Source organism: Cydia pomonella, unplaced genomic scaffold, assembly GCF_033807575.1.
Source record: "Cydia pomonella isolate Wapato2018A unplaced genomic scaffold, ilCydPomo1 PGA_scaffold_45, whole genome shotgun sequence".
NCBI lineage: Eukaryota > Metazoa > Arthropoda > Insecta > Lepidoptera > Tortricidae > Cydia > Cydia pomonella.
The window spans coordinates 54,758-82,338 of NW_026907878.1; the positions used below are offsets into that span (position 1 = coordinate 54,758).

General features: G+C 39.3%; 1 protein-coding gene across 1 annotated transcript; it reads left to right on the top strand.

The window, feature by feature from the left end:
* Window positions 1–9: 9 nt before the first annotated feature.
* On the top strand, window positions 10–26,889 carry LOC133534037 (protein Jumonji-like). The gene is made up of 6 exons (XM_061873129.1): window positions 10–1,088; window positions 1,857–2,052; window positions 2,577–2,806; window positions 6,203–6,314; window positions 7,102–7,196; window positions 22,353–26,889. The coding sequence occupies exons 1-6, from the start codon at window positions 948–950 to the stop codon at window positions 22,620–22,622; spliced, it is 1,044 nt and encodes a 347-aa protein (XP_061729113.1). The 5' UTR covers window positions 10–947; the 3' UTR covers window positions 22,623–26,889.
* Window positions 26,890–27,581: the final 692 nt, after the last annotated feature.

Consider the following 27,581-nt stretch of genomic DNA (forward strand, 5'->3'; position numbering starts at 1 on the left):
AAGTTTAAACCCTAAAATATTGTAAGTTTAAACCCTAAAATATTGTAAGTTTAATTTATTTCAATAATAATTTAATATAATTTTTAGAGTAAGTCGTACTAACACTGTATGGACCAAGGTCTGAAATAAATGATTTTTATTTTATTTTATTTTATTGATTTAATATTTTCATAGCGAGTGCAGATTTATTAACTTTGTTTCGTTATTTATAAGATTTAGTAGTGTTTAGTGCATATTGTATTCATAAATATCGTGCTAAATTACTATCCGGAATCCGGCCGGATACTAAGCAGCACTATCCGGAATCCGGCCGGATACTACGCACTATCCGGAAACCGGCCGTATTGTAAAAAATTGCCCGGATACCGAATAGTAATTGGATATTCGTTGCATCTCTAATCTGTTTATATTCGTTTCTTAACTTTATATTACATTTTCACAAGCTTAGTTAAAATTGAGTTTAAGTAACGCAACTTTTACCCTAGTCTTACATTATAATCATGTTGTTGTTGTCCTAAAGCACCCCAGAGGTGTAAAGGGCCTTCACAAGCTCGCGCCACGCCTTCCTATCTTCAGCTCGTCTTCTGGCCTCGCTCCAGCTCAACCCGACCGCTCGTAACTCTCTTAGGACGGACCGTTGCCAAGAGTGTACAGGACGCCCCGAGCCTCGGCTTCCGTCCGGTTTCCACGCGATAGCTATGGTAGCATTATTCGTTTCCCCCCTTCGAATAAATCATGTTAGATCGGTTAAAATAAATATTAGGGGCAGAGAAACTAAGTTTTTATCTCCACTTAACAATGTTTATTATCATGAAATTATGTGTATATGATTATTAACTTATTATTTACAGGATCCGATAAAATACTATGACAAAATCGCCCCCGAGGCCTCAAAATACGGCCTCTGCAAAATAGTTCCCCCTGAAAACTTCAAACCAACATGCACGATGAGCGACACGATCCGCTTCGCGGTCATATACCAGTACATCTCCAAGATGTTCAGCCGCTGGGGCCCCGTGTCCAGGGAGCTGGCTGCCATCAAGGCGCACCTGCGGACCCAGAGCGTCGTGTTCGCGCGGTCTCCCCTCGTGAGTACACCCTCTACCCGCAGGCGACATGATCCAACTCGAAGGCAACTCCTCTGGAGTTGCAGGCGTACATAGGCTGCGGAGACTGCTTCCCATCAGGCGGGCCGTATGCTTGTTTGCCACCGACGTAGTATAAAAGAGTACACCCTCTACCCGCAGGCGACATGACCCAAGTATCTCCTAGGAATAGTTCCCCCGGACGACTTCAGACATGAGCGACACGGTCATATACCAGTACATCTCCAAGATGTACAGCCGCTGGGCCCCCTTGCCCTGGAGACCCAGAGCGTCGTTGGTAAATAAAAATAAATAAGCTTTTGGCAAAATTTCATTTTTGGTACAAGCTTTTATCGCTGACTGTACTTTTTTTTCCACAGGCAACTAATACAATAGACAATTCTAAGAACCCCAAACACACTTAGGTTGCGTTGTTTTATCACAAAGTTCTTAAGGCCACCTCTTGTGTGCCAAAAGTATGCTACATTGGGTTCGGTTCCGGGCGCGTATGAAGGTATGCTCGTGTATCTTAGCTGTATACTTTTGGTTTGTTTACCTATATGATTCTAGTATTATTCTAGTATTATTTTTGTTTTTGACTCCTAGGAAAAGCATTGTATGCAACGTTGTATAAATAGTGCAAAAAATGCTCGTGGCGTATTCCTTTACTTCCGTAACTCACGCCACTCGCCTTTTTTGACCCTTCTTATACAACTGTTGCATAAAATACTATTTCGAGCAAGTGTGATTAAAAACCTGTTACTGTTTTAGTTGGACGGCAGCGAAGTGAACCTCCCCAGGCTATACCACGCCGTGGAACGCAACGGCGGTCTCAGCAACGTCATACAACGCAAGCGGTGGGGCCGCGTCGCCGACGAGATGAAGCTGACCAAGTTGCAGCACCCGGAGCGCAAGCTGGACCCCATATACATGCGATATCTGCTGCCCTACGCCACGTTGTCCGATCGTAAGTTATTAAGATAATCAATCATTTATTTCATATAATGCAAAATGTGAACCTTGAATGTATGAGAACAGTAGTTGTTTTACCAGGGGGTTGTGTTTAACCGCTCGTGCTAATATTGATACCCGAGTAATGGGAAGGTTTCAAAATCGAATCTAGAGCGTTGTGAGGGTTTCAAGGCACGTGTGTTAAACAAACTTTGCTTTACCACCACACCAACGCAAGGAAAATACTACTCGTAACTGTAAACCATCATACGAAATCAATCCAAAGTGAACGTCATTAAATATTTATCATTTAAATTTATCATTTAAAAGTCAATTCTACCAGCCAACATAAGAAAACAACCGCAAAATTTAAATTAAATTACTTTGCAACACATGTGGATAGAATCCAACTTTCTTATCCGTTTTTGAATAATTAAGAGAGCTTTTACGACCTATTGTGGTGAAAATAATCTTTAAACCGAGCCCAAACTACTGTTTCATTAGCAAGTAGCAATTTTTAAGCTCTTTTTCCATTCACAGAGGAACGCCAAAGTATAATGGCGGAAGTGGAAAAATGCTGGACCACCAAGTACCAGAAGATGCTAGAACGGGCCCGCAATCCCTTCCAGCGTCAGAACCGGATGCTGGGCACCGAGTGCGAGTCGGAATCTGACGACGAAGGAGAGGATGGAAACACAGCTGGTGCGCTCCAAGAGGCAGAGGACTGCATAGTGCAGGGGCGCACAATGAACCTCGTCACATTCAAAAAAGTAACTCAGAATCTGTCGACGAAGTGGAAGATGGCTACACAGCTGGTGCGCTACATGACGCTGAGGACTGCATAGTGCAGGGGCGGTCTATGAACCTCGTCACATTCAAGAAGGTAAGTCAGAAACTGACGAAGAAGGGGAAGATGGCAACACAGCTGGTGCGCTACATGAGGCTGAGGACTGCATAGTGCAGGGGCGGACCATGAAACTCGTCACATTCAAAAAAGTAAGTCAGAATCTGTCGACGAAGTGGAAGATGGCAACACAGCTGGTGCGCTACATGAGGCTGAGGACTGCATAGTGCAGGGGCGGACCATGAACCTCGTCACATTCAAGAAGGTAAGTCAGAATCTGACGACGAAGAGAAAAATGTGGGAACTCAGCTGGTGCGCTACATGACGCTGAGGACTGCATAGTGCAGGGGCGGTCCATGAACCTCGTCACATTCAAGAAGGTAAGTCAGAATCTGATGACGAAGGGGAAAATGTGGGAACTCAGCTGGTGCGCTACATGGGACTGAGGACAAATAAACACACCCAAAAAAATCGATAGTTAGTACATAATCGAACTATTTTTTTAACTAATATAAATGAAAATACAGGTCTGTTAACTAAAGCTGGCGCGTTCACAGTACTCACACTTATGCAATTTCACTATACAGCATGTTTAAAAATAAACCTCCAAATACAACACAGCGCCGCGCGTCGATCACACGTGACTGACTGACACTAACATTTACAATAACATCATGCTGTATTTATAAACAGTAGCAAAAGAAAAACAATAACTGTCTCCTTCACGCTCATAAGATAGACCGCGCGCGAGAGAGACGGGCAGACATTTCATGTTGCGTATGCAGTGCGACGTCACGCCGCGCGCTTATTCACAGACACTACACAAGCGCAATGTGTAAATGTGTTGATCGCGCCAGCTTTAGTTAACAGACCTGTAATAATAAAAACAGTTTACTATTAAATATTTTTAACAAAATACATAATGGATATATACAGAGGATTACTATAACTAGCTTAAATCTAAAATAGGCCCTTGAGGCATTGTACCTAGGATGCTGGTGGCATTTCCTCGTTGTATCGCAATACTGATAAGTTGTGCGAGGAAGCCGCCAGCTCTTCGGCCACCTCACCAATTACGTCAACCAGACGTTTCGCTTGTGCGCGCTGGGACCCCATTATTCAAATTGTTAACAAATTTGAAAAAAGTGTTTACATACATACATTTCTTATGGGACCGTCTGCAATTATCGGGGGTTCTTATATTAGCGAGAATCCTGAGGTATTTTTCAATAATAATCAGACATAGAACTTATTGTGGCAAAAACGAGTGCTTGAGAAAATGAAACATCGACAAATATGTTATAGATAAGTCAGTCATAGATTAATAATTTCAAGAATGCAAATCAATTATAAATCGGACCATAATTTATTTAATACATATATTAAGTATTTAAAAATAAAAACGTTAAATGTAGAATACTGTGCCAAAAAATAAGAAACTACCAATTGGCTGTATCAAAGAAGATATCGAACGTGCTGTGTATTTTGCGGTAGCTATCTTTTTATACAATGTTTAAAATATATTTTCTGCCCTCCGGGCGGACTTTGCTCCCGCTGCGCTAAACGAAGTTGCCGCTTTCCGCCTCCGTCTAGCAGAACAATAGTATGCGCACCACGGCAGGAAACGTAGGACATTCCATCCCGCGTGTTTGTCACCCACGCCTTCGGCTCGGGTAACAATTTTACACGCGGCACGCAATTTCCTACTTTTCCTCCCTTGGGACACAAATAACTAATAACGCTAAGGTAACATCGATAATAGAAATGTCGATATTTGATTTTGTCAATCACTTTATTTTGCCACAATAACTTCTATGTATGGTAATAATCATTCAAAACGGATACGGTCTTCACTGTAGAAAAGATACACTGATTGAGTAGGATGTTATATCTTTTGACGTAATGACTCTTTGTTGCCATAATACAATAGAATAAAAACAGTAGATTGTTAAACAGTGTGTGGAAAGTGAACCATATCACCCGAGATATTTTCGAGGGTGAGATGGTTACTTTTACCCGAGTTAAACACTCTACTTTTCATTTCGACTATGAGGAAAGTCAAACACAAACAAGAAATGTAGGTTATGAGTTATGACTGAAATTGGCGCCATTTACATTTTGATCGGAAAAAATCTAAAACCATAGACAATCCGATCTTAAATTGGGATGTGTCTGAAACGGCCTTCATGAATACGCGCCTTAAAAAAGTGAAACTGAATGAATGAATGTAATGTAATGATAATATTTTAAACATTCATATTGATTTATTAACAAATATTTATGTTTATTTCATACATTTAAATATAAAATACAAGTAGTGTATTTTTTTGATAATGCAATTGACATTTAATTTCGATAATACTTTGTAGGAAAATGCGGAAGCTAATTTGAGAGCTTTTAACTGAATAATATGGCTTATATGGCTGTTAGCCGTTGCTCGAATTACAAATTTAAAAAAAATACTTTCCACCCTAGGGTGGGAAATGCAATTTTCCACCCGGCTATTAGCCTATGAAAGGTGAACTTTCCGATTAGGAGAGATTAATAGTACATTGTGCAACTAGGGGGTAAGTGAAATTTTGGATACGAGGGAATTTAAGACCCGAGTTTGCAATATTCTTACCCTCGGAGTTACACACAATGTTTTTCATCACACTTGCGAAGAAAAAACAAAATTTTAAGCGAAATAATTCTTAAATACGGTGACATATCAAACATTCGTCCGCCATTTTATAATTTCTTGACAGGTGAGGCACAGACCTATTCGGCATTCAGCCACAATTGAAAATTATGTAAAAATATTTTAAACGGCTGTTAAATTAATAAAAATTAAATAATTTTAAACATAAACAAAAATGTTAAATTATAAACGTCAGTATTTTAAAAGTAAAACTCATTTATGCTACTCTGTTTGTTTGAATAAGTGACATAATTAAATAAAAAATCTATAACTCCCTAGGGAGTTGTAGCTTTTTTTCACAATACATAACTCCCGCGGGAATAAAATAAGCCTTTGTCCTTCAGCACACCTGCATGAAATAAGATCTCTTTCGAGCAAGTGTGATGAAATAGTACATTACGATACAAGTGCGAAAAATAGGAAATTCGAAACGAGTGGCGATAAATTAAAACACGACCGAAGGGAGTGTTTTAAATCGACACGAGTTGCGAATTACCTATTCGCACATGTATCGTACAACGTTTTACAGTACATATGGCCCTTTAAATGTTCGACACAGTAACGTAATATGCTACTTCTCGCACTAGTGCTATAAAGTAGCCCCATATGTACTGTAAAATAAATAATGTGATCATATTTCAGATCGCGACGTCGCTCATGGACGCGCACTTCGACCCGTCCAAGCAGCCGCCGGGCGCCGTCGACGTCGAGAAGGCGTACTGGCGCGCCGTGCTGCTTGGCACCGAGCACATCGGTATACATTTAGATTTATAGTACCTGGGCGACCGAGCTTTGCTCGGTTATAACTATTTATTGTAATATGGTGGTGTATAGGTGGTAATCTTAACAATTTTTTTTACTAAATTAAACTTGTCTAAAACAATAAAAATTAAAAAAAAATATATAAATTTGAACATATAAAGAAAAAAGTTAGTCACCGGGCGAGATTCGAACCCGTAACACTCGTTTAGCAGTCCGCGTCGTAACCCGCTGAACCAGACGGACAGTGGCCGGCAACACGAAATTAGCGACCATATTCTGCGTCGAAAGAAAAACGCATGAAAACTCGAAAACACGCGTTTTCCCAAACATAAGACTAATCTAGATAGATTGTATACCCCCAAAAACCCCCATATACCAAATTTCAGCAAAATTGTTAGAGCCGTTTCCGAGATCCCGGAAATATATATATATACAAGAATTGCTCGTTTAAAGGTATAAGATATAGATTTATTTATTTATGCAACATACGATTACAAATTACATTCATGTCAATTTATCGACTTCATATTTTTCAGTGACCTCTATTATTATAATATAATAAGGGTGACAGTTGGTAACTACAGTTACCAAAAGCAATTAATTGATCTATATTGTTTTAAAAGTTGTTAATCAAAAGTTATATCGTTTTAGGAGTACAATATATGGTTTAATTATTTGCTCGTGTTACAGGAAACACCCGGTAGATGCCTCAAACGCATTAATGGGTAGTGTTTCTTTAGTTTGTTAATAATTTAATATATTTATGTTTTTTTGTTCAGTGGCCAACACGGCGTCCATAGACACGGGAGAGGAGGGTTATGGTTTCCCGAAGGACCCGCAGGCCGACTACGGCGCGCACCCCTGGAATCTCAAGGTAGGTTTCTAAAAAAAATATCGCTGACTGTACTTTTATATCAACAGACAACTAATATTAATCGAGACTATAAAGCAATTATTAAAATTCTTCGTGTTACTTTACGTATTAATTGGTTTTACACCACACCATTATATAGGTTTCAAAATATACAGAAGTTAGTTTCCAGTTCGTAATTTATGATATTAAAAACTTGTTGCATGTCTATAATAGTACATTATTGCAGAGGCCGGGAAAGAGCAATTCGTGGATGAGATTTGATTTTGTCGGACGACGCGAAGCGGAGTCCGACAAAGAAGACGAATCCACGAATTGCTGTTCCTGCCGAGGCATATATAGTGCTTGTTAAGTACTGGACATACGCACGAGAGGAGACGCGCGGGCGGCGGACAGAGCGCGACGTCATCGCGGCAAGCCGCAAGCGCCACGCGGCACACACTCGGCTTCATATACTCCACCGGCAACGGACGAATACCGTAGTAGATTTTTATAATTGTTTGGCCGGGATTCAGCTGTAATTGAGGCGGAATAAACCAGCCTATTTTAATACAGTCCGCATTTTCATTTCTACGTCCAGTAGGACCCTAACAGTGCTTTTCTCCAAACATGCGAGGAAATCAGGTAAAATAATCATAATTTAAACATGAACCAGCACTCAAATCGAGCCTTCACATCAAAAACGTTAAAATCAATTTCGCTCTTTAATTATTTTTTTAAAGTTAAAGGCACAACTATTCTGCCATTCAGTACCATTCAATATTCGCTCATTCAATATAATTGTGCAATATAAGCTGTATTTGCACGCATGAGATCCTTAAAAAAATATAAAAGTTATATAGTCTTTGATTTTATTAAGCAGTATTCGCACGATCATACACGTCGGTCTTACACGACTCTATCCTATATCTTGAAATGACGCTGACCGGGTCGTGTAGACTAGGGAATGCAAACCGGTTTTAACCAAAACCGAAAAAACCGGTTAAAACCGGTTTTTTGACGGAAAACCAAAACCGGGTTTTTAGAATTTGAAAAAACCGGTTTCGGTTTTATTCGGTTTTTTTATTTACCTAAGTTGCATGTTTTATTCATTATAAAGGTATAAATCGGTCCTAAACCGGTTGAATCGATATCAAATCAAATAATGTGCTGTTGTGTTAGTTTGATCATTTGTAACGCTAAATGAATTTTTACGGTACAAAATACAAAAATACGATAGATTTAAATAATATAAAGTACTTACTGGCAGTGGCAGGACATCCGTGCTGGTGTACGAATTGTATAGGAGTACTTTTTAATAAAAATGGGTATAAAAGGTCTTACTTATAATTTTATTATGCGATGCGCTGTAGAAAAATTCCACGTAATCAATTATATCAATGGCAGCTTTAAAGTCTTTTGTTGGTTCGGTGATAACGACTTACCGACAACCTTTTTTGTCTCTTTCGCACTAATAGGAAAGGGTAGTTCAATGGAATTACTTGACTACCTGCTCAGTTTAAGCTAACACCATCAGTTTCTAATTGACTTTTCGAGAAGAAACACGTGACGTGAATTTGTTGTATTAGCTTGTTTCATTTATTTCCTACTTTACAAATCCATAATAACTTAACAAATATTTTTATAAAGGAAGGTAGTAACAGTAAACGAATTAACTACTTGAATATATACTAGAAGACAGCGAAAAACGTAGAGCAAGATTTCGGATTGGGCCATTTGATTTAAGACAAATAACATTAAATTATAAATTGATAGTCATATATTTAAGAAAAAAATACCTATCCCTTCGGGTTTTTTTTTCGTATGGCTTTTTGTTACTCTACTTCAAAGATTTACAGTTTTTAAGTACTATACAGCTTCTTTAGTTAAGGTGGTAAAATCCTCTACTTGCCCATGGTATTTGGTTAGAGGACAGTCAAATACCGTGTGGTGTACGGTCTGCTCGGGTGCTCCACACCGGCATACTGGTGATTCGCACCAGTTCCATTTGTGCCATAGATAGGCACAGTTTCCAACTTCCGTCCTTATCCGATTCAGCATGCACCAAATGCGTCGGGGCTCCTCAAAGCCAGCAGGTCGTGTCGTGGTATTAGGCTTGGAGACTTTGCCAGGGAGAAATCTTGATTCCCATTCAGATTCCCAAGAATCCCGTAGGTTAGACATTGGTGCTGGATCATGGAATCTCAGCGCTGGAGGATCGCGAGACTTAAGTCTTGTCTTTTTAAGATCGTGAAGGTCTTCATGGACAGGTAAGTTTGGGGATGGCCGGATCTTTTGTATTTCAAGGCCATGGTATCTTTCTCTCCGCATATGAGGTAGTATGTGGGGGGATAGGACTGGTAGCCAATAGATCGGTGTGGCCTTGAGGCATCCAGAGATGAGACGCATCGTGTGATGGAGTTGGACGTCAACCAGGGAAGTGTGAGCGCTGTTCAGCCAAACGGCAGAGCTGTATTCGGCTGTCGAAAATCCCTTCGGTGTCTAACCAACTAACCAAAAAAATAATTTAATAAAATTGGTTTGTTCCTATTCCTAGTTACAAATAACATTAAGTCATTTGACAATTCCCATACAATACAATAAAATAGTCAGATATTCTGTCTTTAATTTCGTGATAAAATCGTGTATCTACTATACTAGCATTAGTTTTTACACGTGAAGCAATCTTTTCTTCATTCCATGGCGATGAATTTAAGAATTGTTGACTCTAAAAACCGAAACCGGTTTTAACCGGTTTCGGTTTTTTTTTTTGGAAAACCGAAGAAAAAACCGGTTTTGAAAAACCTCCGGTTTTTGCATTCCCTAGTGTAGACGCGGCCCGCGGCTATATTAATTGGCTGTATGCCGTCCGCTAAAACACGACAATACTGTTTTTTTTTTATTTGAGTACAATAAGGTGAACATTTCCGAGCATATCGGAGTAAATAATATTATTGTAGTATATTCATAAATATGTATTGGTGTGGGTAGGTTTTTAAAAATAATAAATCAGTCTATATCCAGCTGTCTTTGTGTTTACTTCATGGTGGCAGCGGTGCTCGGAAATATCGAATAAATTACATTATTAAGTGTCGTGCGGTGAACTTTTAACATTAATACAAGTGCACTGTTAGTAAATACGTGTTTTTAACAATGGAGCACGCGCGTCCTCCTACGGAATTAGCTTTAGAAGGCGGCCCGGCGAATCGTGCTGATTCATGGCGCAAATGGTTAAAGCAGTTTAAAGTGTTTTTAAAGGCATCTGGTGTATACAAGTGTAACGTGACTATTAATATTGCACTGGCAACACTTTGCTAGCTAACGTCATAGTGAACCAATGGCTACGTCAACCGGTCGGTCACGGTTGACAGTTGACACACTTCGGAACGAGACGTCTTCGTGTAAGGTTGGTGACATTTGAAATATTTATGTATATACTTTGAATAGTTGAATATTTTGCCAAATAAACAATTGATTCATTATTTGTTGTTTAAAAACTATCTTTTACCTTGAAATATCGGAACATATCAGAAGTAGGGATCGTTGCGAAAAAAATAAATAAACTTTTCGTACGTACCACGCCACTAGCTCGAACATTATTGAATTCAAATAAATAAATAAAAATGTTATCTATACCAAAAATATGAGTGAAAACAGAAAGAATATTAATATTTAGACATATTAAGTACCGTTTATTTTAAAAATAATCCGTTAGTGAACTGATGCATATGGATTTCAAATCGGAATCCTACCGACATTGTTTAATTTTTTTTTTAAAACAGTCAGTTAATTGCAAAAATATAAGTGAAATATTAAAGAACTAACAATATTATATGAATTTAGTGTTTATAATTGTAAAAATAATACATTTTGAAGCAGATGAAGATGGATTAAAGAAAACCGGTTGATAGTTGTTTTTTAATTACTTCAAATATCGATAAAATACAAAAATATAGTTAACAATAGAAAGAAGGAATATATTTATATACATTATGTACAATTAATCGTAAAAATAAATAGAGGTGGATTGGATAAACATGGATTTAAAGGAAATAATCATGATACTATGGGGTGAATAGATAACCTCACAATAACTTGTTTTTGTGACTTACCCTCATATTCATAACAATAATAATACATGATTGATTATCTTATTCAGACATAAAATTAATCTAATGTCAGACTGAAAAATTGAACTTTTATGTGTTTCGCTCTGTTAATTAATTGTTAAGGATTTTCAATTTTCAAGAGCTCACATAAAACCTATGAGTTTCAGAAAATGAGTGACGAAGATACTGAAAGGAAGCGGCCTGGAGGTTCGCGACGCAGCCGTGGGCGCAGTCGCTGTGATGATCGGAGTACGCGTGCGCGACATACCCGCAGCCGCAGCCTACGCAGACCCCGCAACTCACTGACAAGGCCAAGTCGCAGTCGCAGTCGTCGTGATGATCGCGCTTCGCGGACGAGGCCTAGCCGCAGTCGCAATCGTCGCCGAAGTTCGAGCGTCGACAGCACTGAATCACTGCGAGAGCGAGAGCGGGAGCTCAGACGGAAAAGAGAACAGCTCAGGATTCTTGAAAATGAGGTACGTTGTAAACGTTCACGAATAAATGACGAGCGTGAAGTGCGTTCTTTACCATCGATGCGTGCCTCTCGTGGCCAAGCCCGTAGCAAAAACTCGCCACAAAACCGCCGTCATATTCGTGATCGTTGTCTAACAACACCTGCTAAGGAACGCAGCCCTAACTTTGATGGAAATAGAAATGAGAAGCATAAATCAACATCAAGTTTTTTTGATGAGTTTGTAAAATTATTAAAATCAAAGACTGGGCATAGCGAATCGTTTTCTGGCTCGAGTCTAAATAATGTCATACCTGAGTTTGACCCTATGTCAAAAGAGCAGACAGTAAATGTATGGCTCGACAAAGTCGAGGAATGCTCAGAAATTTATAATTGGAACGATAAACAAACGATTCACTACGCCCTGCCAAAACTTACTGGACTTGCGAAGACCTGGTATCAGGGTCTACCCTCAATTAAGCATACATGGACTGAGTGGAAAGAATTATTAAGAGAATCATTTCCAGCCACTGAAAATTACGCTGAATTATTAACTGATATGCTTAATCGACGGGTACGCCCTGGGGAATCATTTGAGATGTATTACTTTGCAAAAATTAATCTTTTAAATAGGTGTAAGATATTTGGAAAGCAAGCTGTGGACTGTTTACTTTACGCGATTGATGACAAAGGTGTGCGTGTAGGCGCCCAGGCAGCTAAATTTGACAAGCCTGAAGATGTACTTGAATTCTTTAAAACTATAAAATCGAATAATAGAAACCAATTAGACAACGCAAATAATATGAACCGTGATAGGCGTCCAGGTAACACAAATACTTATTTATCAAAGCCCAGTGATGTTAACGGTAGCGCATCTAAAAGTAATAGCCAAAAGGGAACTATTAAGTGCTTTAATTGTCAGAGTATGGGACATCCCAGCTTTAAATGTCCCAAACCCCTAGTAAAGTGTACTACTTGTAATTTTATTGGTCACGATTCTCTACATTGTACAAAAACGAAAGAAAATCTACCTAAAGAGAAAAGTGTTCTTAGAGTTTCAGTGTCTGAAAATACGAGCGACAAATATAGGATTCTAATAAACGTAAACGGTATCCCCATACTGTGCCAAGTAGACTTAGGAAGTGAGGCTACTCTTGTTCAGAAAAATGCTGCTTTGCAATTGGGTATTACTTGGAAAGAAGTTACGGGTCCTTACCTGACAGGCCTAGGCAACGTCCCATACTTACCATTGGGTTTTGCTTTAGCTGATATAGAGGTTCAGGGCATTAAAGAAAGGGATGTAGAAGTATTTATAGTAGATGACCATTTAATGAAATGTAACGTCCTACTTGGCCATAGCTACACGGAGAGACCTACGTTGACGATTATTAAAACTCCGATAGAATTGAAGTTTGAACGAACAGAACATGTTGATGACTTGAAAGTTGAATTACATACGGCTTGTGATGTCTCCATAGATGTAGGTGAAATGATATCTGTTCCAGTAAAGCCTAACATTTCTTGTCATGGCAATTTTTATGTGAATGGGTCGGTTAGGGGCCCTGTTGGGCAAGAATACTACCTCATGCCAGGCGAATACCAAGTTAAAGGTGTTAACTGCAATCTTTTTATTCAAAATGTTAGTTCAACGTTGTTGCACTTTAAAGAAAACACCCTTATTACACGTGCCAAATTTGTAGGAAGTAGTAAGAGCGTTTTGCATATTTCAAATGAGTTGCTCCCTCAGGAATCCGTGAGACCCAAGTGTGGAGAACAGTTAACTGACAGCCAGAAACGCCAATGTGAAGAGTTACTAAGTGAGTTTAAAGATTGTTTCTCAACCGGAATGCACGACTTAGGGTTTACTAACGTAACTGAGATGGAGATTCACCTTAAGGACACTACTCCGGTAGTATATAGACCGTATCGTTTAGCTCATTCCGAGCGTAAGCTAGTTCAGGACATGGTTAGTGATATGTTGGATCATGGAATAGTGCGTGAGTCCGAATCTCCCTACGCGAGCCCAATCGTATTAGTCAAAAAGAAGTCGGGTGAAAAACGCCTTTGCGTAGACTACCGCGCCCTCAACAGCCGCACCAAAAGAGATCATTATCCCTTGCCTCATATTGAGGATCTATTGGATCAGCTTTCTGGCCAGTCGTTATTTACTTCCCTAGACTTAGCCTCTGGCTATCATCAAATACCTATAGCCGAGAATTCCCGCGAGAAAACGGCGTTTGTCACACCTGATGGTTTATATGAGTACAATCGGGTCCCGTTCGGTTTGGCAAACGCTCCTGCGGTTTTTCAGAGGGCAATTCACAAAGTCCTCAGTAAATCCAAAGTAAAATATGTCGTAATTTACATGGATGATATTTTGATACCGTCCAAGTCCTTCGAGGAGGGGCTTGAACGTCTTAAAGAGGTCTTAGGCTTATTAAAAGAAGCAGGTTTTACTTTAAAAATGGAAAAGTGTCACTTCTTCCAAGAGAGAATTGACTTCCTTGGATTTGAGATAGATAAGGATGGTATAAGGCCGGGGCTCTCAAAATCTGAAGCCGTAGCCAAATTCCCAACACCAACCAATCAACACGAAATAAGGAGGTTTCTTGGGTTGGCGAGTTTCTTTAGGAGATTCGTTAAGGGATTCGCCGTAATAGCGAGGCCTTTGACGAACCTCTTGAGAAAGGATACTCCCTGGCAGTGGAGTGATCCCGAAAACCAAGCCTTTCAAACAATAAAGGACAAACTAATAGATAGGCCTGTTCTTGCATTGTACGACCATACCGCAGAGACGCAATTGCATACAGACGCCAGCAAACTCGGCATTGCAGGCATACTGATGCAAAGGAAACAATCCGATGCCTGGCGGCCAGTCGCTTACTATAGCCGTCAAACTCAGCCTGACGAAATGAAACTCCATTCATTTGAACTCGAAACGCTTGCTGTTGTGAGTTCTCTGAGCAAATTTCGTACATACCTTATCGGTATAAAGTTCACCATAGTTAGTGATTGCAACGCTTTACGGTCGACTTTTACTAAAAGGGACCTTGTCCCACGCATATCACGCTGGTGGATACAATTCTTAGAATTCGACTGCACCATCGAATATCGTCCAGGTGAAAGAATGTCACACGTTGATGCCCTCAGCAGGGGACCTGTATCAGTGGGTCCTGATCCAATACATACACTGGATGTTTTATCCGTTGGTACTGAAGATTGGATAACCACTGTGCAGTCCTCTGATGACGAAATCAAACGCATTAAGGACATCCTGGAAGACCCGGAAACACCTAAGATCGTTGGTATCTACAAGGACTACACACTTAAAAATGGACGGGTCTTTCGCGTACTTAAAGATGGGGGAACAAGGTGGGTAGTCCCAAAAGGAGTTCGTTGGCAGCTTTTGAAAGCTAACCATGACAGCGTAGGCCATTTTGGCTTTGAGAAGACGCTAGAGCGGATACGCTCTTCCTTTTGGTTCGCAAAGATGCGTAAATTTATAAAAAAATACGTATCCGCTTGCCTTGAGTGTGCCCATCATAAGTTGCCAGCAGGCTCCCGAGAGGGACTACTACACCCCATCCCAAAGGTTGACGTTCCATTTCACACACTCCACGCCGACCATCTCGGACCATTCCCAAAAAGTAGACGCGGTTTTACTTACATATTAGTGATGGTGGATGCTTTCACAAAATACGTAAGCCTTTTCCCTGTTCGAAGCACTAAAACTAAGGAAAGCATTAGGGCATTTAAAATCCTCTTCAGTTATTTTGGGTCGCCTACGCGGTTAATAACAGATAGGGGCACAAGCTTCACAAGTAAGAAATTCAAGACCTTCTTACAGTCGATTGGCACGAAACATGTTCTCAACGCCGTTGCTACACCAAGGGCCAATGGGAAGGTCTAACGCTATAATAGGACGATCTTGTCTGCTCTTGGTTCCATGGTGCATGGCAAAAATAAGAACACTTGGGAAGACTTACTCCCTGATGTACAGTTAGGGTTAAATACGACAGTTCATGACGTCACAAAGAAAACGCCAACGGAACTCTTGTTTGGTAGAACACTCACAAACCCGTCACAAGGCATATTAAACGAAATCGCGGACGATATTGAGGATCAAAACGTAGACAATAGAACAATACAGGACATTCGGTCTCAGGCTTCGGATAACATAAAAGAAAATAAAAAAAAAACAAAAGAGCGATATGATAAAAACAAAAAACCAAAGGATAATAAGTAATGTTTGAGTCGGGCATGATTGGCGTACGAACTCGCCGCCCAGGAGTGGCTCAAACTGCCAACATTTGTGACTTGATTATAGAGAGGAATGATTGAGTCGGGCAGGATTGGCGTATGAACTCGCCGCCCAGGAGTGGCTCAATCATATCCATAATTGATTGTGTGGTTGTGAAGGAAGTAACTTCCACACTCAGGGAGGGTGTCTGGAATCGGGTATGATTGGTGTATGAACTCACCGCCCAGGAGTGGTTCCAAACATCGCAGTCATGACAGTGAGGCAGTTGTGGGGAACAACTTTCTTACTTCATGACTATAATTGGAGTGATATTCATAAATCAAATAGATTAGTGTGAAATTATATATGATATTCAATTGAGACATGAATTCCGTTGTTTTCTTAGATGAATTATTAGATTCTGATTTTTAGATGAATTGCGAATATTGTGATTGTAGCGTACTTGTGAAATCGAATTAGAATAAAATCTAGAACGAAGAGGCTCGTTCCTGAAGGATGGCCGACTGTAACGTGACTATTAATATTGCACTGGCAACACTTTGCTAGCTAACGTCATAGTGAACCAATGGCTACGTCAACCGGTCGGTCACGGTTGACAGTTGACACACTTCGGAACGAGACGTCTTCGTGTAAGGTTGGTGACATTTGAAATATTTATGTATATACTTTGAATAGTTGAATATTTTGCCAAATAAACAATTGATTCATTATTTGTTGTTTAAAAACTATCTTTTACCTTGAAATATCGGAACACAAGGAACCTTCGGATGTACAAGCGAGTTTATTAATAAATCTTATCGGGTCCGAGGGATACGACGTGTACACAACGTTCAAGTTTGATAAAGAGGAGGATCGCGACGACATTGATAAGTTGATTGAAAAGTTTGATCAGCATTTTGGCACAAAAACAAATGTTATTATGCTGCGATTTAAGTTTTTCACACGCAGTCAAGAGCCGGGTGAAGGCATCGATGAATATGTAACCGCTTTGAGAATCATTAGTCAACAGTGCGAGTTTGATAAACTCGAAGATGGCTTGCTACGCGATCGCATCGTGTGCGGGATTAAGGATAGCGTAGTACGGGATAGACTCTTGCGCACAGACGGGTTGACATTAGAAAAAGCTATACGAATATGTCAGTCTAGTGAAATAACGAGTGAAGAGAACCGGGAGATCGAAGGCGTGAAGAAGGAGTCAGTGAGTATGTCGGTAGATGCGTTGAGGAATCGCTCGGGCTGTGGGCGTGGGTCGGTGCGTCGTGGCTGGCGCGGAGGCCGCGGAGGCGGCGCGCGCGCGTCCGGCGGCGGCGTCGGCGGCGCTGGCGCGGCAGCCGGCGGCGCGGGAGCGGCCGGGAGCGCTCGGGAGCGATTATGTGCATCGTGTGCTGAAAGCTATTGTGACGGCGGGGCTCGTTGCGCGGCTAAAAGTGTTAAGTGTTTTTTGTGCGGAAACAGAGGTCATTTTAAAAAAGTGTGTCCGGCGCGTAAATCGAACAAAGTGTATCAACTACAGGAGGACAGCGACGACCTGTATTATTTGGACACTATCAAAAACGTCGATCACATTGAGGACTCAGAGTGGTATGAATCATTACCGTTACTTTGTTCAGATAGATTAGTAAGACATAAATTTAAACTGGACACTGGTGCAGATCTCAATGTAATATCTAAATCTAATTTTGTGAAATTAGGCTTTAGTCTCTCGGATATAAGCGCCGACAATATAAAAGCGCAATCATATTGTCGCAATTATATTCCCTTTATAGGCTCGTGTATTATTAAATGCATATACAAACAACAGGAATTTATGTTGAAATTTATTATAGCGGAGGGGGAATATCAAAGTATTCTTGGAAAATACGCTCTGAGAGAATTAGGCCTAGTAAAACGTGTCTATTCGCTAAACGTTGACGACTTTACTGATTTGTTCAGTGGCCTAGGTAAACTTCCAGGTCAGTATAAGATACCTATTGAAAGCGACGCGTGTCCATGCATTTGTCCTGTACGCAAAATACCGTTAGGTGTCAGGGATCAGTTGTTGACCGAGTTGACTCGCATGGAGAGTTTAGGTGTCATACGTAAGGTTACGCACCCCACCTCGTGGGTAAATGCTATAGTTATGGTTGCTAAAAAAGATGGGAGTTTTCGAGTGTGCCTCGATCCACGACCATTGAACCGCGTTATACGTCGTCAGCACTACCCGTTGCCTACGGTAACAGAGATAGCGACAAAGTTAAAGGGAGCGCGTTACTTCAGTAAGTTAGATGCCAGGTCCGGGTTCTGGATGATCCAGTTAGACGATGACAGTGCCGATCTGTGCACATTTGGCACGCCATATGGTAGGTATCAATTTTTACGCTTACCATATGGAATTAATTCGGCTTCTGAGGTGTTTCACAGTAAAATAAGACAGCTGCTGGAGGACCTCGAAGGTGTCGATTCGTTCGTCGATGACGTTATCGTCTGGGGAGCCACGGAGGAAGAGCATGACAGTCGGTTACGAAGTTTGCTTGAAAGAGCGAGACAAGTAGGTATAAAATTTAATAAGGAAAAGTGTGAATTTTGTGTGAGTGAGGTAACATATTTAGGTCATACTTTTAATTCGGAAGGGGTTAAAATCGATGACAAAAAATTAAAGGCTATTAAAGAAATGCCGAGCCCTAGTGACAGGCACTCTCTAGAAAGGTTTCTAGGTATGATCAATTATGTTGCCAAGTTCATTCCTTGTTATTCGGAACAAGTAGCTCCACTTAGAAACCTCCTTAAAAAAGACAGTGAGTGGTGCTGGGGCGAGTGCGAGGAGCACGTGGTGCGCGCGTTGAAGCAGGCGCTGTGTGAGGCGCCGGTGCTGGCGCTGTTCGCGCCGGATCGTCCCTGCGTGCTTTCCGTAGATGCGAGTAGCCAGGCCCTAGGAGCTGTTGTCCTGCAACAGGAGCGTCCGGTTGAGTTTGCTTCTGCCACGCTCACCGACACGCAGCAACGCTACGCGCAGATCGAGAAGGAGATGTTGGCGATTGTTTTTGCTCTCGAGAGGTTCCATCAGTATGTATACGGGAAATCAGACGTGGTAGTTGAAACGGACCACAAACCCTTGGAAGCGCTGTTTAAGAAATCCCTGGATGCTGTACCGGCTCGGTTGCAGCGTATGATGTTGCGTGTTCAGAGGTATGATTTTTCTGTTGTATACAAACCCGGAAAGTACATGTTCATCGCGGATACTTTGTCACGTGCGGCCCTTCCAGACTTAATGAGCGATAAGATCTCACAGGAAGTTGACGATCAAACCTGTTTCTTGTTGCGGTCGGTGCGCATAAGTGATAACAAGATGGATACAATAAGACAAGTCACTTGCAAGGACAAGGTATGTCAAGTTTTAATAAATTACATCAAAAACGGGTGGCCAACCTCAAAACACGAGTCTGATGAATGTGTGCGAGCATTATGGGACGGCAGGGAATGCTTTGAATACACAGACGGCGTCTTATTCAAGAATAATCTGGTGTATATTCCGACCGGACTCCGAACAGAGATGGTGTCGCGGGTGCACGAAGGCCACCTCGGCATAGACCGGTGCAAGCGGCGCGCCAGGGAGGTAATGTGGTGGCCGGGCATGTCGCGTGACGTCGAGCGCGCCGTGCGCCGCTGCCGCACCTGCGCGCAGCACGCGCCCGCGCCGCAGCGGGAGCCGATGGTGCCGCACCTCATACCGGGCATACCATGGGCCAAAGTTGGTTCGGATAGTTTTGAGTACAAGAGTAAAAACTACTTGCTCTTAGTCGACTACTTTTCAAACTTTGTCGAGGTATGTCCCTTAAGATCTATAAATTCAGCCGCTGTAGTGCTAGCACTAAAGGATCAATTTGCCCGACACGGAATTCCAGTGGAGCTCATTTCAGATAACGGCCCAGCCTATGCGTCGAGGGAATTCAAGAAATTTGCAGAAGTCTGGGACTTAAGGCACTCCACGTCATCTCCCAACTACGCTCAATCAAACGGTCGCAGCGAACGAGCGGTAAGGACAATGAAAATGATCTTAAAAAAATCATTGGACACGGGTTCAGACTTTTATTTAGGTTTATTGAATTTTAGAGCCACGCCGCGGGATGGAATCGCTAGTCCTGCACAACTGCTAATGGGTAGGAGATTAAATACGCGATTACCAATTCATGAGGATAAATTAGTACCGGATAGGGACAACACGGTCGATTAACACGGCTAATTAACACCCTTATACTGCCCATTATTGATTATGGTGATGTGTGTTATCCGGACTTAAACGAAGAGTTGCTCGATAAATTGGACCGCCTGCTTAATAACTGCATTCGCTTCGTTTTTTGCCTCCGCAAATATGATCACGTTTCTTCTTTTCGCGCACAACTTGGCTGGCTTCCCATTCGTCAACGACGCAATATTCGCTTGCTTTCCACTCTTTTTTCTGTGCTTAACGATCCACATTCTCCTGAATACCTCAAATCCTTCTTTCAATATTATGGCGTTACCCGCGACCGTCAACTTCGCTCTTCTGGCAATATGTCTCTGTCCATCCCTCTTCACCGGACTGGGTTCATGTCAAATTCGTTCACCGTGCAGGTGGCGCGTCTTTGGAATGGACTTCCTTTTTACATCAAAAATGCGCCAAATAAGTTCGCTTTCAAAAAATCATTACGTGCTTTCTTTGCTAGCAGAATGAAAGATTCTTAATGTATTTATTTATTAGCTTCAGATGTTTCGTCTTTATTTATATATATGTATATATATCTACATATTTATTTATATATGTATGTGTGTATTATGTTTGTATGTATATGTTATTTCATGTATTTTTGCTTGATTTGTTTTGCTATTGTAATTGTAGCACCGCTCTCAATCTCTCTGCTTAGCCTTAAGGTTGACTGGTAGAGAATGCCTCGTGGCATTAAGTCCGCCTTTTGTACTATAAGATTGTTTTCTTTTGTGCAATAAAGATTAAATAAATAAATAAATAAATTATGATAACATAGTGCGTAATCAGGCGCGGAGTAAACAATGGCACGACGAGCGGGCGCGAGCGCTGCCGGAGCTGCAGCCGGGTGATGACGTCATCGCACTAGACGGCAGTGGCGGCAGGAGGCGCGCGGCGCGGGTCACGGGCCGGGCGTCACAGCCGCGATCGTACTTCGTAACGGATGCCTCAGGCAAGCGTTACCGAAGAAATAGGCGGCATCTGATTAAGCTGGAACCCGAGATTGCATCTCACGCATCATCTCATCACGAGATATTGGACGGTGAAGATGCAGGGTGTTCAAGCGATGACAGGGTTTACGACGACGTAGGAGAGTCACTCGATACGGCCCCCGACACCGCGGTTCAGGATACGCGTTCTCAGACCGGTCAGCCTGTTGTCTCAGGGCGTAATGAAAATAGCTATCAACGCTTGCCGAGGGCTGCTGCTATAGAGGCCAGAAAAAAGTTAAAGCAATAATAACCCATGTTAAATATATATAAAATAGGTATATTACATATTTACCTATGTCAATCATGTATATCGTAATTGCAGTTCCTCGTGTTAGCAAAAATAAACCTTATGTATATGAGAACTTTTATATATGAACGATTATTGAATGTAATAGTTAAAGTATGTACCTAAACAAATAATCTTAATGTTAAGTTGGACCTGATACAAGCAAATTTAAAAATATCTAACTGTTTTTAATTAATTTCATTTCATTTATTCCTTGCTTTGTTATTTTAACACAAGTTTGCAATTAAGTTTAGGCATACGTATGATCACAACAATAATTCACAAGGATAGGAAGGATAAACATTATAAATTAGTATGTTATGTTCATAACTGTGCGGCCAATATGTAAGATTAAGATTATAGATACTGCATCTCACGAAGGTAAGCTGTCTAGCGAAATTAGACTTTGATAACATAATAATAAAAGTGAAAATCTAGGCTCTTCATGAAATGTACTAGCTATAATTATATACTGTAAGGAGTTACAATAACTTATAATTACTGTAATCCAAATCGGTTAAAACTTGTAATAATTGGATTACTTCAACAATTCATTAAGAGGGAGATGTAGTATATTCATAAATATGTATTGGTGTGGGTAGGTTTTTAAAAATAATAAATCAGTCTATATCCAGCTGTCTTTGTGTTTACTTCAATTATAATAAATAAATCTTCTCTGCTGGTGTCCGGGCGATATAGCCGTGACGATGTGCGCTCGCTAGGTGGGCTCTTTGGCGTAGACGGGGGTCTGTAGCTCTGTATAAAGACTAGCCCAGCGGGTTGTCCGGCATCAGTTCACGAGCGCCCACCTGGTGGGTTCCTGGCAGTGTCAGCATTCGAACCCTCGACCTCCTCACAGGTCCTGGCGCGGAACCCGAACAACGTGCTCCGCTACCTCGGCCCAGTGCTGGGCGTGACTGTGCCCACGCTCCACCTCAGCATGCTGTTCAGCACCTCGTGCTGGCACCGCGACCCCCACGGCCTGCCCTGGACCGAGTACATGCACAGCGGGGCCGAGAAGATATGGTGCGTGCACTTGTGTGTGTGTGTGTGTGTGTGTGTGTGTTTTTGTGTGCGTGTGTGTGTGTGTGCGTGCGTGCGTGCGTGCGTGCGTGCGTGCGCGTGGTAATGTTTATAGCAAATATTATAAATATATCTAATTGCTCTAGGTAAGTATACAATGGAGATGCCTCTTTAACTTTGCTCAACCCGTTACCATCAAGATGTCGTCTCTTTGACGTCCGCAATCCAAGTGTACGAGTCTGTACCCCACTCTCTTTAGCTTCCGCTTACCCCTGCCACTTGCTAACTCTAGTATTGCCAGGGAAGCCATTAAACATTACCCATCACCCTGATATTAAACTTAGGTATTTTAAGAATGTTGCCAAGTAAAATTCATATTTGCATACACTATTTGGTGCAATTACTAAAAAATCATGACATTCGGCCATCCTACTTCGTGCATGACTCCGGCGCACGAAACTCAATCAAAGGTCGAAAAGAAAATAGCTGAAAAAGCTCATTTAGGGAAACTTATAAAATATTTCTTATCCAGATAAATAAATTTAGGTACAATTCTTCTATTCAGCATGAAATTCATCTGTAACTAAAATCCTTTTTCAGTCTTCTAATAATTACATCAATAACATTAAATGTATAAACTTTATTTTAGATCAATATATTTGAGATCCCGTATATCATGACATTCGGTCTTCAGTTGTCCCTTGTTTATATTTACTGTCAGTTGCATATGTTTCACTCTATTAGAATTTTACTTTGAACGTTTATTCTTGATCTTAATTTCAACTTATTAGAGCTTGATATTCTTCTTTTGTCTACTAATACATGTAGGCAATATTTCGTTGGTTATTTTCTCAGTGAAAAATCCTATTATCCGATGTTAGTCTCACAAATGCTTAACCCGTTTTTTTATACAGAGATATTATAACTTTGTACAACGAATAGATAATTTGTTCGTTTACAAATAAAAAAATGATATTTTACGTTTAAGAGTTTTAAATTTTAATATTATGAACACTTAATAATTTTTATTATTTCGCTGAAACATACCTGACAAATAAATCAGTATTTTGTTCCTCTGTCGGATGTTACTTATTTATTAATTAACGCTGTTACCATCCCCACTATGTTCTATAGGATCAATATAATAGTTTCTCATGTACTGAGATATTCTGAGTGTGAATCCATATTGGTATGTGTTCCAGCATAGATACCTAAATAACCAGATTAAAACAATTATCAAAATTAACAAATAAAATCTTTAACAATGTTTTCATAATTTATAATTTATGATTTCTGATTGTAACACTACACTATTCTCAGTTTGTATGTTATAGGTTCAAAACCTATCGGTGTTACTTACTACTTTTTTTTTTTAATGTGATTAGCGTAAAACCTTGCTAAGCTGTTGCCGAATAGCCTCAAACCCGACAGAAACACTTGATTCAGGTGTTAGTAGCAAAAATATAATTTATCATGCACAACTTTACATTTTTATTTTTGCAAATTATGGAACATAATTGCATGTTCCCCAATGTTCCATTATTTTCTACTTTTCTAAGTGTATTTGACAACAAATATATCTAATAAATTACCTTTTATTTTTGACGTTTTATTATATTTCATCTATTATATCAAAAATAAATGAACTGGTAGGGTCAAATGGAAGATTATCAACGCACACCTTTTCGATATCATATCATACCGATACCTATCATTCGTTACAGCAATCTTCTAAAATGGCAGATTTATCAAATCAATGCAAGCATTCCAAAAATGAGTTTTTTTTTTTCTTCCCACTCTTTCAAGCAAGTATAGCAGATTTTTCAAAACAATACAATCTTTTCTGATGGTACCAATCTTAATGGCGCAATTTCTGTTTTTATGCATACTTAATTGATTTAAGCATCTAGCGGATATAAGCAATTATAATATTGAACTCTGTTGTCAACATTAAAATTCACACTTAAATAATTTTATATGACATGATTTTTTTGGCATACCTACATAATGTTAAGTAATACATTTCAGTGTATCAATTGACAAATGTAGGTGTTCCATTGAATAAATTTACAATAGACACAGTGACACGAAATTCACTTTTTAAAAGAAAAAGTGAATTATGCAGAAACGTGATAAAAACGGAAAGATTAAAAGCCAGCTTATACCTAAAAAATTTTTTTTATCCTGATACGAATCTTTACAATCGTAACTTTAAAAACGAGAGAGATAGGATGATTTGAAGTGAAGGATATTTTACTGATGTATATGTTACCCTATTGAACTCTCTCTAGATATGTTAGAACAGTTGTTAACAACTACTAATGCTATCCCATCACTTGGATAAGCTGTTCTCTAGACACTGCTTTAAAACCGATTAACAAAAGTATCTTTAGACACTGCTGCTCCGAAGCAAAGTATCTTTAAACACTGGCATAAATACGACTAAACGCACAAAGCGTATTTAAAAGCAAATCAGTTGCTGGAATCACACATAACGAACGTTATTATTTCATGTCTCTTATCAAAATCTAGGTAAAACAATTCAAAATATAAAATTTCTTTAATATACTACTGTACATAAACTTTATTATTTCGAGGACTACATATTTAATATTAGTATTTATTTAGAGGTTATAGCTCTAAACTCCTTCACAGACTCAACCATTTCTACAATCTTGCATCCCTACTGTTTTTATAACGTAGTTTGTATATAACCCTAAATATTCTCCCCATATTTGTTGTTTGGAGGTCTCCAAACTTTTTTTTTAAACCATTAGGAGATTCTTAAAACAACCAGAACTTTAAACTATGACCTTAAATAAAATCATTGTTTAGTGTTTCTATAATAATATATTCAACTATAAGTTTGATCTCAACTAGAACCTCACGATTTGCAAAAAATTAGGTACTATTAGTCAAACGTAGCATAATACAAGTTTATATTTTAAAATACTTGTTCATCGCTGACCGAATTAGCAGCTTTCCTCTACAACGCGGCTCCTTGTCAAACAGACAACACATTTGATTAACTGAGCCCTGGAGGAGATTACATAATATCGTAAAGCCAGATCTGACAGATTTTCGTGGCCGCAAAAATGATTCCGATCTGACCCTTGTTCTTGACAAAATATGTTTCGAAAAAAAAAAATGCATGAAACTTTCAATTAAAGGGCAATAGTACATTATTGCAGAGGATGGGAAAGAGTAATTCGTGGATGAGTTTCGATTTCCAAACATGCAAGGAAATAAGGTAAAATAATCATAATTTAAGCATCAACCAGCACTCAAATCGAATCTTCACATCAAAAACAATTTCCCTCTTTAATTATTATTATTTTTAATTTAAAGGCACAACTATTCTGCCATTCAGTACCATTCAATATCAGCACGCATGAGATCCTTAATAAAAATAAAAGATTCTTTGATTTTATTAAGCAGTATTCGCACGATAACTTCCCGTCCGCTAACAACCGACAATAATAGTTTGATTTTTTATTTATTTGAGTTTGACCATAATGAAAAACTTCCCGTACTATTTTTGCTACAATAAGGTGAACATTTCCGAACATATTGGAGAAAATACATTTTTATTCTCAAATAATTGACACATCAGGTATTTAACGATACTATTACCGCAAGAGGGTCAATCAAGCGCTTTCACTTGATACTAAACTCGATCGCACCTTGTCACAAACGAGATTACCATTAATTCATCAAAACTAGAGTCAACGCGTATAGCCCTCTCAATTTTATAATTTATAGTTATCTGATAATCCTGCTAGCTTAACTATAATCTTATCAAATTATACAAAGATCATAAAAACCTTATATACTAAAGCTATTGCGGAACAGATTAAAGAAACATAATGCAATAATAGCCCGCCCGCTGACAGATAATTGACAACATTTCAAAATTTTCAATATCCCTAAATCGAAAACCATTTCGAGAGGGGCTCCTGTAGATTAAAAAAAAAAAAATTATATTTTTTTTTACGAATTTTTGTATTCAAAATCTGTAAAAATAGTCAAAACGGAAATTGACGTCACCCAGCTCCTTCAGTTCTGCCACTACAAGCAAAAAAAATGACTTCCGATTGGGTTGACATTGTCATTGTCATTGAAAACGGGATAAAAACCATCGTTTGACTTGAGTTTTGACGTTTATGACACTTGTTAATTTGTGATTTTATTTTTAACGTTTTAGGTTATGTCACTCGCACTGTTGTCTATGCTCAAGCGTAAATTAATTCAACGTTTTTTCCAGTGTATGAAACAGATCCGTGACGTCACGATTCTCACAAATGACGTTTGTTACATACGCCCTTTTGTTTCAAGTAACAATATAAATAGATTTTATGACCAAAATATAGGACTTACGCAAAATAAAAAAAAATACGGGTACCTTAAATTAGTGCGTTCTTTCGATGTAGACAATAAAAAGTAGCATTTAAAAATATGAAATGTTGTCAATTGTTTCAAATTGAATGCAAGCACTTGTTATAATTTTCGACTATTTTTAATCCCTTAGCTTCCATGCTTCAACTCCAAAATCTTCTAAATTCTAATTAGAAACAACCGCACGTAATAAGAAAAAAAAAAAACATCAAATTGGCACTCATTTAGACTTCTAGAAGCTTGCAACAAAAATAATAATAAAGTTAATGAAGTACGTTGATTTACCGTATAACAATAATATATGTTTCAATATTTGCAATAAATATTCAAACTTCATAGTTCATTAAAATAGATTTTAATTATCGCTCATTTATGACATATATACTGATTTAATTGACTCAATGATTTATTACCAATTTCGTTTTTGTGAAAAATTCTAAATCTAACAGTTTTCTGCCATCAATCAATCAACATTAGATTTAATTTAATATTCAGGTCCGAAATTATTACATTCATTTCATTTTATGGTAAAAACATATTCATTAGATCATTAGGATAACCCAACGAGGAAAAACTAACTACTTTCTCAATCTATAAATGTATAAATATTTTCTAACTGTAATTTTGTTACAAAGTTAACACAATTGTACCATTTTAACTAGCTCTATAA